The sequence below is a fragment of the Lethenteron reissneri genome, unplaced genomic scaffold (genome assembly GCF_015708825.2).
Source record: "Lethenteron reissneri isolate LAM-NWPU_2019-01 unplaced genomic scaffold, ASM1570882v1 scaffold_417, whole genome shotgun sequence".
NCBI classification, from domain to species: domain Eukaryota; kingdom Metazoa; phylum Chordata; class Hyperoartia; order Petromyzontiformes; family Petromyzontidae; genus Lethenteron; species Lethenteron reissneri.
Genome location: NW_026891939.1, coordinates 3,560 through 17,178, shown reverse-complemented (window position 1 = coordinate 17,178; position 13,619 = coordinate 3,560). Strand labels below are relative to the sequence as shown.

At 46.8% G+C, this 13,619-nt stretch overlaps 1 protein-coding gene and 1 pseudogene across 1 annotated transcript in view; one reads left to right on the top strand and one right to left on the bottom strand.

The window, feature by feature from the left end:
• LOC133339824 (zinc finger E-box-binding homeobox 2-like) overlaps positions 1-631 on the top strand; it is a 37,450-nt gene extending 36,819 nt beyond the window's left edge. Inside the window, exon 8 of the mRNA XM_061547962.1 lies at positions 618-631. Coding sequence (XP_061403946.1) covers positions 618-631 — 14 coding nt within the window. The remainder of the gene's footprint in view (positions 1-617) is intronic.
• Positions 632-5,231: 4,600 nt separating this feature from the next.
• On the bottom strand, positions 5,232-13,193 carry LOC133339825 (gap junction gamma-1 protein-like; annotated as a pseudogene).
• Between the last annotated feature and the right edge of the window lie 426 nt (positions 13,194-13,619).

Below are 13,619 nucleotides of genomic sequence, written 5' to 3'. Positions count from 1 at the left end.
CATCATACAGAGACCCATAGACTCCCACAGAGACCCATTGTAATTTTCATAATTGCATTGTGAAAATTCGAAAGTTTTCAGAAATGTTGATTGTGCAATGTAATGTTAGATGTGTCATTACAAAAACGTGTTTGTTGTGTGTGTTATTATTGTTATTTGAAGTTTTCGTGACTGCAAGAATCCATACTCTTTGGTTCTTTCAGTAAAGTCACGTTTCGGGCGCAACACATTTTATTTTATACCTACGTGACTACCGAAAGAACCAAAGAGTATTATTGTTGTGATTTATATTCTTGACTAATATGTATGTTTATGATTATTTTCGATTGTGCACAAAGTGTATCGCGACTTGTTACTGGCTCTCTAGTTGTCTAGGGGTTTGTATTGTCAATCGTGACGACATCGATGAATCTCGCTTCAACATTCAAACGCGGCGTGTCGGGCCCAGCACGCTGCCTGTAGCAGCAGCCTGCACGTGACCCCCCCCCCCTCTCCCCTGGCCTCTCCACCAAATACAACGTCAAGTCACTGGGCTTAACCAACAACTTTTACAGCCTGTCGCTCGGGCACTCTATCGGTGTGCGACGACTCAAATCTCCACCTGTTCCACGTCTCAGCTCACAACTCTTAGCTCAGTGCAGTACGACTTCTCCAAGTCCTTTATTCTGCAAGTGACTCGAAAATGAAAAAGCGTCGAGGAAAACTTTCAGCGATACTTAAGTCTGCCTCGGCAAGAACTCAAGTCTTAACTACTCGGCGCTTTTCTCCCGGCAAAACTCAACTTATGGATGATTGCGAGAACTGTACCTCAATGCACGTGATGAATGACGTCACAAAGCAACCCTTAAAGGGCCTCAATGCACGTGATGAATGACGTCACAAAGCAACCCTTAAAGAGCCTCAATGCACGTGATGAATGACGTCACAAAGCAGCCCTTAAAGGGCCTCAATGCACGTCATGAATGACGTCACAAAGCAGTCCTTAAAGGGCCTCAATGCACGTGATGAATGACGTCACAAAGCAGTCCTTAAAGAGCCTCAATGCACGTGATGAATGACATCACAAAGCAACCCTTAAAGAGCCTCAATGCACGTGGTGAATGACGTCACAAAGCAGTCCTTAAAGAGCCTCAATGCACGTGATGAATGACGTCACAAAGCAGTCCTTAAAGAGCCTCAATGCACGTGATGAATGACGCCACAAAGCAGTCCTTAAAGAGCCTCAATGCACGTGATGAATGACGTCACAAAGCAGTCCTTAAAGGGCCGCATGCAGCTCCGACGCGTCAGGCTGCCAACCCCCTGGGTCTTGTCAATTGCAGCCTGCGGAATTGTACGTCTTGGTCATGTGACTTACTAACTGTTTACTATATATTTCACCAGGCAAGGCCCACTGAGATAGAGGTCTTTTTTTCCGAAAGCGACCTCGCCGAATGAGGTGGCTTATCACGTGGACTTTTATAGCAGCGGCCAATGCACATGGAGGGGAAAAGCCGGAGGGTGCCGTGAAAAAAAATCCACACAACCATGGGGAGAGAGATGCGCAAACTCCAAATATACAGCAGCAGGCGTCGTCAGGGTCGAGATCAAACCCACGACCTCCTGTACACCAGGCGAGATAGTCAACATCTGCTAGCCACCATGATGATGAGAGACACTCAAACTCCAAACACAGCAGCAGGCGTCGTCAGGGTCGAGATCAAACCCACAACCTCCTGTACACCAGGTGAGATAGTCAACATCTTCCAGCCACCATGATGATGAGAGACACTCAAACTCCAAACATACAGCAGCAGGCGTCGTCAGGGTCGAGATCAAACCCACAACCTCCTGTACACCAGACGAGATAGTCAACATCTGCTAGCCACCATGATGATGAGAGACACTCAAACTTCAAACATACAGCAGCAGGCGTCTTCAGGGTCGAGATCAAACCCACGACCACCTGTACACCAGGCGAGATAGTCAACATCTGCTAGCCACCATGATGATGAGAGACACTCAAACTCCAAACATACAGCAGCAGGCGTCGTCAGGGTCGAGATCAAACCCACGACCTCCTGTACACCAGGCGAGGTAATCAACATCTGCTAGCCACCATGATGATGAGAGACACTCAAACTCCAAACATACAGCAGCAGGCGTCGTCAGGGTCGAGATCAAACCCACAACCTCCTGTACACCAGGCGAGATAGTCAACATCTGCTAGCCACCATGATGATGAGAGACACTCAAACTCCAAACATACAGCAGCAGGCGTTGTCAGGGTCGAGATCAAACCCACGACCTCCTGTACACCAGGCGAGGTAATCAACATCTGCTAGCCACCATGATGATGAGAGACACTCAAACTCCAAACATACAGCAGCAGGCGTCGTCAGGGTCGAGATCAAACCCACGACCTCCTGTACACCAGGAGAGGTAATCAACATCTATCCACCGTGGTTCCCCTCCGATGTTATAATCTCGTGGATAAATGAGGAGTCCTGTAATGCTCTGCGAGTTCTTCTGAATGGTCACATGGCCTGTCGGTAGCTAGGGACGAGCTTATCGGGTATCTCAATAAAGCTGTCGTATTTTTGGGGAACATCGGGGCCGCCGCTCGCTCCGACAAACGCAACTCCCTCGTGGTCTCTCGACTTCTCAGCCTCGACTCGACAAAATCAACTGGAACTTCGCCTGATGGGGCGGGGGCGAAATGGAGATTGCGCGCTCACCCGGGATGCAAAGCTGCCAAGGGCACCGAATATTTCACATCTTGAGAAGGAGCTTCGCGGATGTTGAAGTTATGTTTAATGATAGAATATAGTATTGTCATCGGTATGACGTACCTATGCCAAGTTTGCAGTCGATACGACATTGTGAAGACGGTTAAAAGTGAGTTTCAAGATTTGAGGATACAACAACCGACGGAGTGAGTGACATAAAAGCGTGTAAAATGTTTTAAAAATATGTTTTGGATGTTTTATGATAGAATATCGTGTTGTCATCAGTATGACGTAGATATTTCAAGTTTGCAGTCGATAGCACATTGGGAAGTGGGTAAAATTATGAGTTGGAGAAGACGTTTTTTGGAGGATACAACAGACTGAGTGAGTTACATAAAAGCGTGTAAAATGTTTAAAAATATGTTTTGGATGTTTTATGATAGAATATCGTGTTGTCATCAGTATGACGTAGATATTTCAAGTTTGCAGTCGATAGCACATTGGGAAGTGGGTAAAATTATGAGTTGGAGAAGACGTTTTTTGGAGGATACAACAGACTGAGTGAGTTACATAAAAGCGTGTAAAATGTTTAAAAATGTGTTTTGGATGTTTTATGATAGAATATCGTGTTGTCATCAGTATGACGTATGTATTTCAAGTTTGCAGTCGATAGCACTTTGGGAAGTGGGTAAAATTTGAGTTATTAGAGAAGATGTTTTTTGGAGGATACAACAGACTGAGTGAGTTAAATAAAAGCGTGTAATAAAAAGAGGATGTCACTCCCCTGTCTGTGTGCTTTACATCGCACGGGGCGGTGTTCGTGCAATGAGTTTGGCGAGTTTGTTTAATGTAATCATCACACCCACCCACCCATTTCATTGCATTATTTATTAACGAGCTTTAATATAATTTCTGCCTTTTGTTCAACCGTCTGAGGTCGCTGGGATTCATTATAAGTGTTAATGGAATTGATTTGAACTGTATCACGGATAGTCATAATCTTTGGGTTTTTTCGGTAAAGTCACGTAGGTAAAAATTTTTTATTAATAAAAGTAAAATAAAATAAAAATCACGACGGTTCCACCTGAAGACGGAAGCTTGTGTTGCCTCCGAAACGTTGTGATTTTTATTTTACTTTTATTAATTTTTACCTACGTGACTTTACCGAAAAAAACAAAGAATATGAATCCTTGCAGCCACGAAAGCTTCAAATCTAGAATGTATCACGGATCTTTGCGATTTATTTATTGCTTTATGACCTTTAACAATGAGGCCCCCATTGAGATACAGCACATTCATGCATATAATGAAATTTGATTTAAGTCTGACCACCTTGATGTATCACATCGTGATGTGAGTGAAAAGGAATAACACAATTGGGTTTCACAATAGCTTCGTGTCTTTCTGCATGCTGAGCATCTTTGGTCTTGGCCATGGTGGAGAGTTTGGAATCTGATTGATTGCTTCTGTGAACAGGTGTCTTTTATACAGGTAACAAGCTGAGATTAGGAGCACTCACTTTAAGAGTGTGCTCCTAGGAGACGTGACGTCATCGCACTGAACGGCACACCTGACGTCACGTCCCCATTTTACTCCTCTACACATATAATGAAATTTTATTTAAGTCTGACAACATTGATGTATCACATCGTGATGTGAGTGAAAATAACACCATTGGGTTTCACAATAGCTTCATGTCTCTCTGTATGCTGAGCGTCTTTCACACCGTACGTAGTCAACCACGCTAATCGCCATGTGTTAGGCTACTAAATACGGGTAAACTCTGGTTATCCGCGTCTCATTTGGGGATTGTTGAGTTTATCCACTTCTAATTTGGGGAATGTGGCATTGCAACACCAAGCCCTGAAAAGAGACCGCACATTTATTGTCACGCAGTGATGTCAGTGTACAAATTACTGCGAAAAAACACGGTGACAGAGGAGCAGTGGCAACACAAGCCAACAATCTTGTCAGAATTATAAAATTGTACATTTACATGCGATAACAAGTACATGTTCAAAACTTTGTGACGTATAGGGGTTGGAATTCAAGCATACTTTCAAGGTGACACTGCAACAATACACATGCTAACAGACGATACAATTGTTTAAAATGAAAACGTAATTGCAATACTCAAGCATGTTTTTACATTTCGAATTTGTCTCAGAGGAAACATTCTATATCGCGACGGAATCCACGCACACGCAAATTACTAGGAATTGAGTAAAATTGCTTTAGAATTATTACTTAGAGAACACAATCATCTCCACACTCGTGCTTAAATGTGGGAGTCACAGCCTTAGGGCTGAAAATAAGATTTCAGAGCTCACGGGAGTGAGGCCATTGTCTGAAAGGCACGGCCATTTTAGAGCCTCGGGGATTCTACCGCTGGGCCTAGGGGATTTTTGCGCGGTTTCTGCTCCGATGGCAGCCAACGGTATCGGCCCCCGCTGAGGGTGATCCTACATCACTCCCTGAGGGGGACCCTTCGCCGTGTCTCTCTCTCTGGGTTCGGCGCTGCCGTCAGCCCGACCGCGGAGCCTTCAACGGAACCCCACCACCACCACCGCCGGCCCGTCGATCGCCGTGCCCGGGGGCTCTGCGCCCGTCAGCGGCGCCGGCTTTTCCAGCGGCCGTCGCCGGTACGTATGGTAGTAGTGGTAGTTGTAGTACTACTACTACTAGTGGTACGTGTGGTACTAGTTGTACTACTACTAGTGGTACGTGTGGTAGTAGTGGTACGTGTGGTAGTAGTGGTACGTGGGTAGTAGTGGTACGTGTGGTAGTAGTGGTACGTGTGGTACTAGTGGTACGTGTGGTAGTAGTGGTACTAGTGGTACGTGCGGTAGTAGTACGTGTGGTAGTAGTGGTACGTGTGGTAGTAGTGGTACGTGTGGTAGTAGTGGTACGTGTGGTACTAGTGGTACGTGCGGTAGTAGTACGTGTGGTAGTAGTGGTACGTGTGGTAGTAGTGGTACGTGTGGTAGTAGTGGTACTAGTGGTACGTGTGGTACTAGTGGTACGTGTGGTACTAGTGGTACGTGTGGTAGTAGTGGCACTAGTGGTACGTGTGTACTAGTGGTACGTGTGGTACTAGTGGTACGTGTGGTACGTGCGGTAGTAGTGGTACGTGCGGTAGTAGTGGTACGTGCGATAGTAGTGGTACGTGGGTAGTAGTGGTACGTGTGGTAGTAGTGGTACGTGTGGTAGTAGTGGTACGTGCGGTAGTGGTACGTGCGGTAGTAGTGGTACGTGTGGTAGTAGTGGTACGTGTGGTAGTAGTGGTACGTATGGTAGTAGTGGTACGTGCGGTAGTGGTACGTGTGGTAGTAGTGGTACGTGCGGTAGTAGTGGTACGTGCGGTAGTAGTGGTACGTGTGGTAGTTGTGGTACGTGTGGTACTAGTGGTACGTGTGGTAGTAGTGGCACTAGTGGTACGTGTGGTACGTGTGGTACTAGTGGTACTAGTGGTACGTGTGGTACTAGTGGTACGTGTGGTACTAGTGGTACGTGTGGTAGTAGTGGCACTAGTGGTACGTGTGGTACGTGTGGTACTAGTGGTACGTGTGGTACTAGTGGTACGTGTGGTACGTGTGGTACGTGTGGTACTAGTGGTACGTGTGGTACGTGCGGTACTAGTGGTACGTGTGGTACTAGTGGTACGTGCGGTAGTAGTGGTACGTGCGGTAGTAGTACGTGCGGTACTAGTGGTACGTGCGGTAGTAGTGGTACGTGTGGTAGTAGTGGTACGTGTGGTAGTAGTGGTACGTGTGGTACTAGTGGTACGTGTGGTAGTAGTGGCACTAGTGGTACGTGTGGTACTAGTGGTACGTGTGGTACTAGTGGTACGTGTGGTACTAGTGGTATTAGTGGTACGTGTGGTACTAGTGGTAGTAGTGGTACTAGTGGTACGTGTGGTACTAGTGGTACGTGTGGTACGTGCGGTACTAGTGGTACGTGCAGTAGTAGTGGTACGTGCGGTAGTAGTGGTACGTGCGGTAGTAGTGGTACGTGTGGTAGTAGTGGTACGTGTGGTAGTAGTGGTACTAGTGGTAGTAGTGGTACGTGTGGTACTAGTGGTACGTGTGGTACTAGTGGTACGTGTGGTACTAGTGGTACGTGTGGTACTAGTGGTAGTAGTGGTACTAGTGGTACTAGTGGTACGTGTAGTACTAGTGGTACGTGTGGTACTAGTGGTACGTGTGGTACTAGTGGTACGTGCGGTACTAGTGGTACGTGTGGTAGTAGTGGTATGTGTGGTAGTAGTGGTACGTGCAGTACTAGTGGTACGTGTGGTACTAGTGGTACGTGTGGTAGTAGTGGTAGTGGTACGTGTGGTAGTAGTGGTACGTGTGGTAGTAGTGGTACGTGCGGTAGTAGTGGTACGTGCGTTAGTAGTGGTACGTGCGGTAGTAGTGGTACTAGTGGTACGTGTGGTACTAGTGGTACGTGTGGTAGTAGTGGTATGTGTGGTACTAGTGGTACGTGTGGTACTAGTGGTACGTGCGGTACTAGTGGTACGTGTGGTAGTAGTGGTACGTGCGGTAGTAGTGGTACTAGTGGTACGTGTGGTACTAGTGGTACGTGTGGTACTAGTGGTACGTGCGGTACTAGTGGTACGTGTGGTAGTAGTGGTACGTGTGGTAGTAGTGGTACGTGTGGTACTAGTGGTACGTGCGGTACTAGTAGTGCGTGGGTAGTAGTGGTACGTGCGGTACTAGTGGTACGTGTGGTACTAGTGGTACGTGTGGTACTAGTGGTACTAGTGGTACGTGTGGTAGTAGTGGTACGTGCGGTAGTAGTGGTACGTGTGGTAGTAGTGGTACGTGTGGTAGTAGTGGTACTAGTGGTACGTGTGGTACTAGTGGTACGTGCGGTACTAGTGGTACGTGCGGTAGTAGTGGTACGTGTGGTAGTAGTGGTACGTGTGGTACTAGTGGTACTAGTGGTACGTGCTGTACTAGTGGTACGTGCGGTACTAGTGGTACGTGCGGTACTAGTAGTAGTGTAGTACTAGTGGTACGTGTGGTACTAGTGGTACGTGTGGTACTAGTGGTAGTAGTAGTAGTGTAGTACTAGTGGTACGTGTGGTACTAGTGGCTGGAGGCGATTAGTCAACAGCTGCCGACATCATGACCAGCGCCGCCATTGTGGATCGTGAATCGTGATTTCGATTCTCCTTTTCGAGTCGATCCGGAAAAGTGCCTCGGGCTTGAAACGTCGATTCCTTGGAATCCAACGGAGATCGATTCGCGGGCAAGCGAATCGTTTACTAAAGCGATTCCTTTGATCACGTGACACGCGCACCCCCCACTGATTGGCTCGCATCGCCTCCCTCCTCAAAACCACCCCCCCCCCAGCACGTGACAGCCCCTCCCCCCACCCTCGTGTCACGTGGTGTAGTGTGTAGTCTATATTACTGTAGTCTATATTTCGATTTAAAGCTTTCGTGACTGCAGGGATTCATCTTCTTGATTTTTTCGGTAAAGTCACGTAGAAGGGAAAAAATAAAATAATAAAAATAAAACATTATAAAATAATATTATATAATAAAATACTATTTTATTATGTTTATTTTTATTATTTTATTATTTCCCTTCTACATGACTTTACCGAAAAAACCAAGAAGATACTGTAGTGTATAGTGTAGTGTATAGTAGTTTAGTGTATAGTAGTGTAGTGTATAGTAGTGTATTGTTTAGTACTGTAGTGTATAGTGTAGTGTATAGTTGTGTAGTGTATAGTGTAGTGTATAGTGTCATGTGTAGTATAGTGTAGTGTATAGTAGTGTACTGTATAGTAGTGTAGTGTATAGTGTAGTGTATAGTAGTGTAGTGTATAGTGTATAGTTGTATAGTGTATAATAGTGTAGTGTATAGTGTATAGTAGTGTAGTGTATAGTGTATAGTAGTGTAGTGTATAGTGTATAATAGTGTAGTGTATAGTAGTGTAGTGTATAGTGTATAATAGTGTAGTGTATAGTAGTGTAGTGTATAATAGTGTAGTGTATAGTGTCATGTGTAGTTTAGAGTAGTGTATAGTAGTGTAGTGTATAGTAGTGTAGTGTATAGTAGTGTAGTGTATAGTAGTGTAGTGTATAGTAGTGTAGTGTATAGAAGTATAGTGTATAATAGTGTATAGTAGTGTAGTGGTGGGAGGCTGATGCCGGGTGGTGGGGGGCTCAACGACACATCCACAACTCACGCGAGATCTGACCCCCCAAAGAGAAGACCTTTATTTGTGAATAACTCGGCGTCAAACTCGCAACAGGAAACTTAAAAGGCGATTTGAAGCTTTCGTGGCTGCAGGAATCCATCCTCTTTGATTCCTTTGGTAAAGTCACGTGGGTAGAAATAAAATAAAACAAAAATAAAAATTTCGATTTAAAGCTTTCGTGACTGCAGGGATTCATCTTCTTGTTCTTTCGGTAAAGTCACGTAGAAGGGAAGTAATAAAATAATAAAAATAAAACACAATATTTTATTGTTTCATTGTGTTATATTTTTATTATTTTATTACTTCCCTTCTACGTGACTTTACCGAAAGAACCAAGAAAAATAAAATATGTATTCACACCTACGGGACTTTACCGAAAGAACCGAAGAGTAATGAAACTTAAACTGAGATGCGTAGATATTTCTCCGATCGGACAGCCCTTCCCTTCCTAGAGGCGGCCTTGACCTCTTCTTGTTTTTCTCCGGAATCTTCCACTTCTGCTGCTGCCGCCGCCGCTTCGTGTTTCTTGCCCGGCTGCACTTGGGGGCTTCTGCTCACGGCCACCGCGGCCGAGTGTGAGGCCGGAGACCCCCGCCGTCCTCCCTCTCCGCCTCCCCCACCTCTCCCTGTTCCACTCTCTCCGTGTCCCCACACTGCCCTGGCCCGTCGGGGCGATTGGAAAATCGTCAGGTCCAGCCGCCGCTCTATCGCGCGCAGGTAGCCTTGCAGCTGCAACGCATCCGCCGCCGTTATCGCCATCTGCCGGGGGGCGGCCTCCTCTGTCTCGGCCGCGTCGGGAGGAGGAGGAGGACGAGGAGGAAGAGGATTGACCTTCGCAATCCTGTTGATGACAACAGCAACAACAGCGCGTTTTTAAATGCTCACCGTTAGTCTTGGCAAAGTGTATGCAGACCAGAGGTCGCAAACGGGTTTTGATTCCTTACCCGTACCCTACCCGAAATGAGTGACAAACGGCGACTCACCAGTGACTCACAACCTACCCGTACCCGGCCGCACCAGGGTCACAAACGGCTACCCGGCTACCCGTACCCGGCCGGGTACGGGTAGCCGGGTATCGGGTAGGGTACGGGTATCGGGTACCCGGTTGCGACCTCTGATGCAGACGGTCCCCTGGGTTATGGAAGGGTTAGGTTCCCGAGAGCGAGCCGTAGCCCAAAGTTCCCGCTGTGTCGGAATCTGAACAATTGTCCCCCAAAATCAAAGATAAATTCCATTGACCTTCATTCTGATGATTGAGGAGGCATGAGGCTGCCCGCCTTATGCCTCCTCGCTCCACTACACCGGAGTTGAAAGTGTTTTGTCCCATTGCAAAATGAGCAAAAAAAAGCAGCATGGAAATATCATTACACTGGTCAACAAAAAAAAACATTTTTTTCTGGCCTGGACTTTTGCAGCTGTTCTAGACTAATTTCAGGGTGCTGATTCCAAATCTGATCTCAGATTTGCTCTATCACATCTCTATTTTTTTTTATGCTATCGGCATACCCCATTTTCATTGATTTTACCCGAAATTAACAAAAAAAAAAACTTATGATTGCAAGTTGTTGCGAGTCAGTGACTGCTTTAGTGTTAAAATATGGTGCTGTATTTTTAGGATAGTGTGTTTACAATATAATTTTAAGTAAATATCCACATTTATTTAATATTTTTCTTATGCACTTTTTATTGAAAATGCAATATTTGATATCTCAAAAACCTGACGTGAGGTCCCATGATGTCATCGAATATTTTTTATCGGTGAAAACAAACGGCATCCGATGCGATGACCGTGGTCAAAAAAAAAAATATAGCGAGAGACATTTCCGCCCGCGATATTTTTCCTCTCCCCCCAATAATTTCAAGTGGGATCTGCCGAAGTGCGGGCACGCGGCGCGCCCTCCCGTCGAATGAGGGCACTGGCTGAGCAACGAACGTGTCGCAGAGGTCGCAAACGGGTTTTGATTCCTTACCCGTACCCGTACCCGGCCGCACCAGGGTCGCAAACGGCTACCCGTACCCGGCCGGGTACGGGTACCCGGGTATCTTGTAGGGTACAGGTATCGGGTACACGGCTGCGACCACTGACGTGTCGGCAGCGACGACGCACGTCCAGTTTCAAGTGCCGCGTGAAAGAATCCGAGTGACAGCGGAGGGAGTTAGTGACATGGGTTGGCAGCCGTAGCAGTTGTAGAACATCACCACTGAAGGCCTGTGCAACAGAAGTTAGCAGCCGTAGCAGTTGTAGAACATCACCACTGAAGGCCTGTGCAACAGAAGTTAGCAGCCGTAGCAGTTGTAGAACATCACCACTGAAGGCCTGTGCAACACTAGTGCCTAAGGTCTCGGGTGTGGACCAAACAACTTCAAGGACAGTGCATATTATTATCATTATCAGAGTTGTTTCTTTTTGTTTGCCTTTTGACTACTTGTGTTGTGGTTATTGCAAACATTATGCCTTGTATAAAGGTGTCAGTTTTTGTACCAGTTTAAAAGGTAAAAACCTACTACTATATTTTGCCACTGGTAAAGGAGATGTCTCATAGTGTATGATGCCTTGTATAAAGGTGTCAGTTTTGTACCAGTTTAAAGGGTAAAAACCTACTACTATATTTTGCCACTGGTAAAGGAGATGTCTCATAGTGTATAATGCCTTGTATAAAGGTGTCAGTTTTTGTACCAGTTTAAAGGGTAAAAACCTACCACTATATTTTGCCACTGCTAAAGGAGATGTCTCATAGCGCTGTAAATACCGTTGCCGGCGCTTGGCTCGGCTGCCCGGCAGCAGATCCCTGAGAGCGCCCATCCCCAGGTGCCACATCTCGGCCAGGTCGAGAGCCAGGCTGAGGCAGCCCACGGCGTACATGACGTGCAGGAAGACGGTCTTCTCCGTGGGCCTCGACACGAAGCAGTCGACGAAGTGGACGCAGGGGTAGCGGCGGGGGCACACAAAGCGGGGGATCACCTCCAAGCCGTACATCACGTACTGGCCCAGAAGGAAACCCGCTTCGGCCACCGTGCGCAGGACGAGCTGCAGCGCGTAGGCCCACATGAGGCCGTCGGCCCTGATAGCGCGACGCCCGTCGTGCCGTCTAAAGTCGTTCTTCTTGACCTCGCCGCCGCCGCCGCCGGCGCCGGCCTCGTCGGCAAACTCCCCTCCTTGGTCGCCTCGCGAGCTTTCTGACCTGCGGATAACGACAGCGGGAGTAAAAGTTAAAAATCTCCTTCTCGCAAGAACAAAGAGTAGAATTAAGGTTTTTTTGGGGGACATCGCCGTTATCGTCGTCGTTGTAACTTTACTAGGCCTAGTAGTAGGTTTTTACCCTTTCAACTGGTACAAAAACTGACACCTTTATACAAGGCATCATGTTTGCAATAACCACAACACAAGTAGTCAAAATGCAAACAAAAATAAACAACTTTGATAATGATAATAATATGCACTGTCCTTGAAGTTGATTGGTCCAAACCCGAGACGGCTTTCTTTAGAGCCTAGTCTCCATTGGTGTTGGACCAGATGACACCAGAAGGCGTACAACTCAAAGACAGCGCACCATCAGAGTATTGAGAGCTCGGGGTAAGCATTTACACTATGAGATGTCTCCTTTACCAGTGGCAAAATATAGTAGTAGGTTTTACCCTTTCAACTGGTACAAAAACTGACACCTTTATACAAGGTATCATGTTTGCAATAACCACAACACAAGTAGTCAAAATGCAAACAAAAATAAACAACTTTGATAATGATAATAATATGCACTGTCCTTGAAGTTGATTGGTCCAAACCCGAGACGGCTTTCTTTAGAGCCTAGTCCCCATTGGTGTTGGACCAGATGACACCAGAAGGCGTACAACTCAAAATGATGCCTTGTATAAAGGTGTCAGTTTTTGTACCAGTTGAAAGGGTAAAAACCTACTACTATATTTGCCACTGGTAAAGGAGATGTCTCATAGTGTAACTTCACTAGACCTCTGTATCCTGTGTATGGCGAAGGCGAGGTAGAGAATGCTTGGCGTCGCCACGGTGATAATCTGAAAGATCCAGAAGCGCACGTAGGACAGGGGAGCGAAGGTGTCGTAGCACATGTTCGTGCAGCCCGGCTGTTGGGAGTTGCACATGAACGAGCTCTGCTCGTCGTGGTAGATGGATTCGCCCGCCACGATCGTCAGCATGATGCGCAAGATCAGGAACGTGGTGAGCCACAGCTTGCCCAGGTACGTCGAGTGCAAAGATATTTCCTCCAACAAACTCGTCAGGAAGTTCCAGCTCATTGTGACCACCGGCTCGCCAGAAGCGTGCCCACCTGAGAATTCAAGAAGAGAGACGCGGATTCAGACGGCACGTCGGCTGGCCGCGCGCCGAGTTGAGCTCTTCTGCTGCCTCGGGATACCGTCGATCATCATCGATTAGCCGGCACCGCACGGTTATCATCCGACATTATCCAGCGGTCCTGAGCCGATCTGCCGAAACTGGCAAGGCCGCTCCAAAGGCCGTAGCAAACCAGTCCCGGCGGTCGGTACCATCGTGCAGCGTAACAACAACAAAGTAGCCACAGTAGTAACAGGTTGTTGCCCTTTCAACTGGTACAAAAACTGACACCTTTATACAAGGCATCATACACTATGAGACATGTCCTTTACCGGTGGCAAAATATAGTAGTAGGTTTTTACCCTTTCAACTGGTACAAAAACTGACAC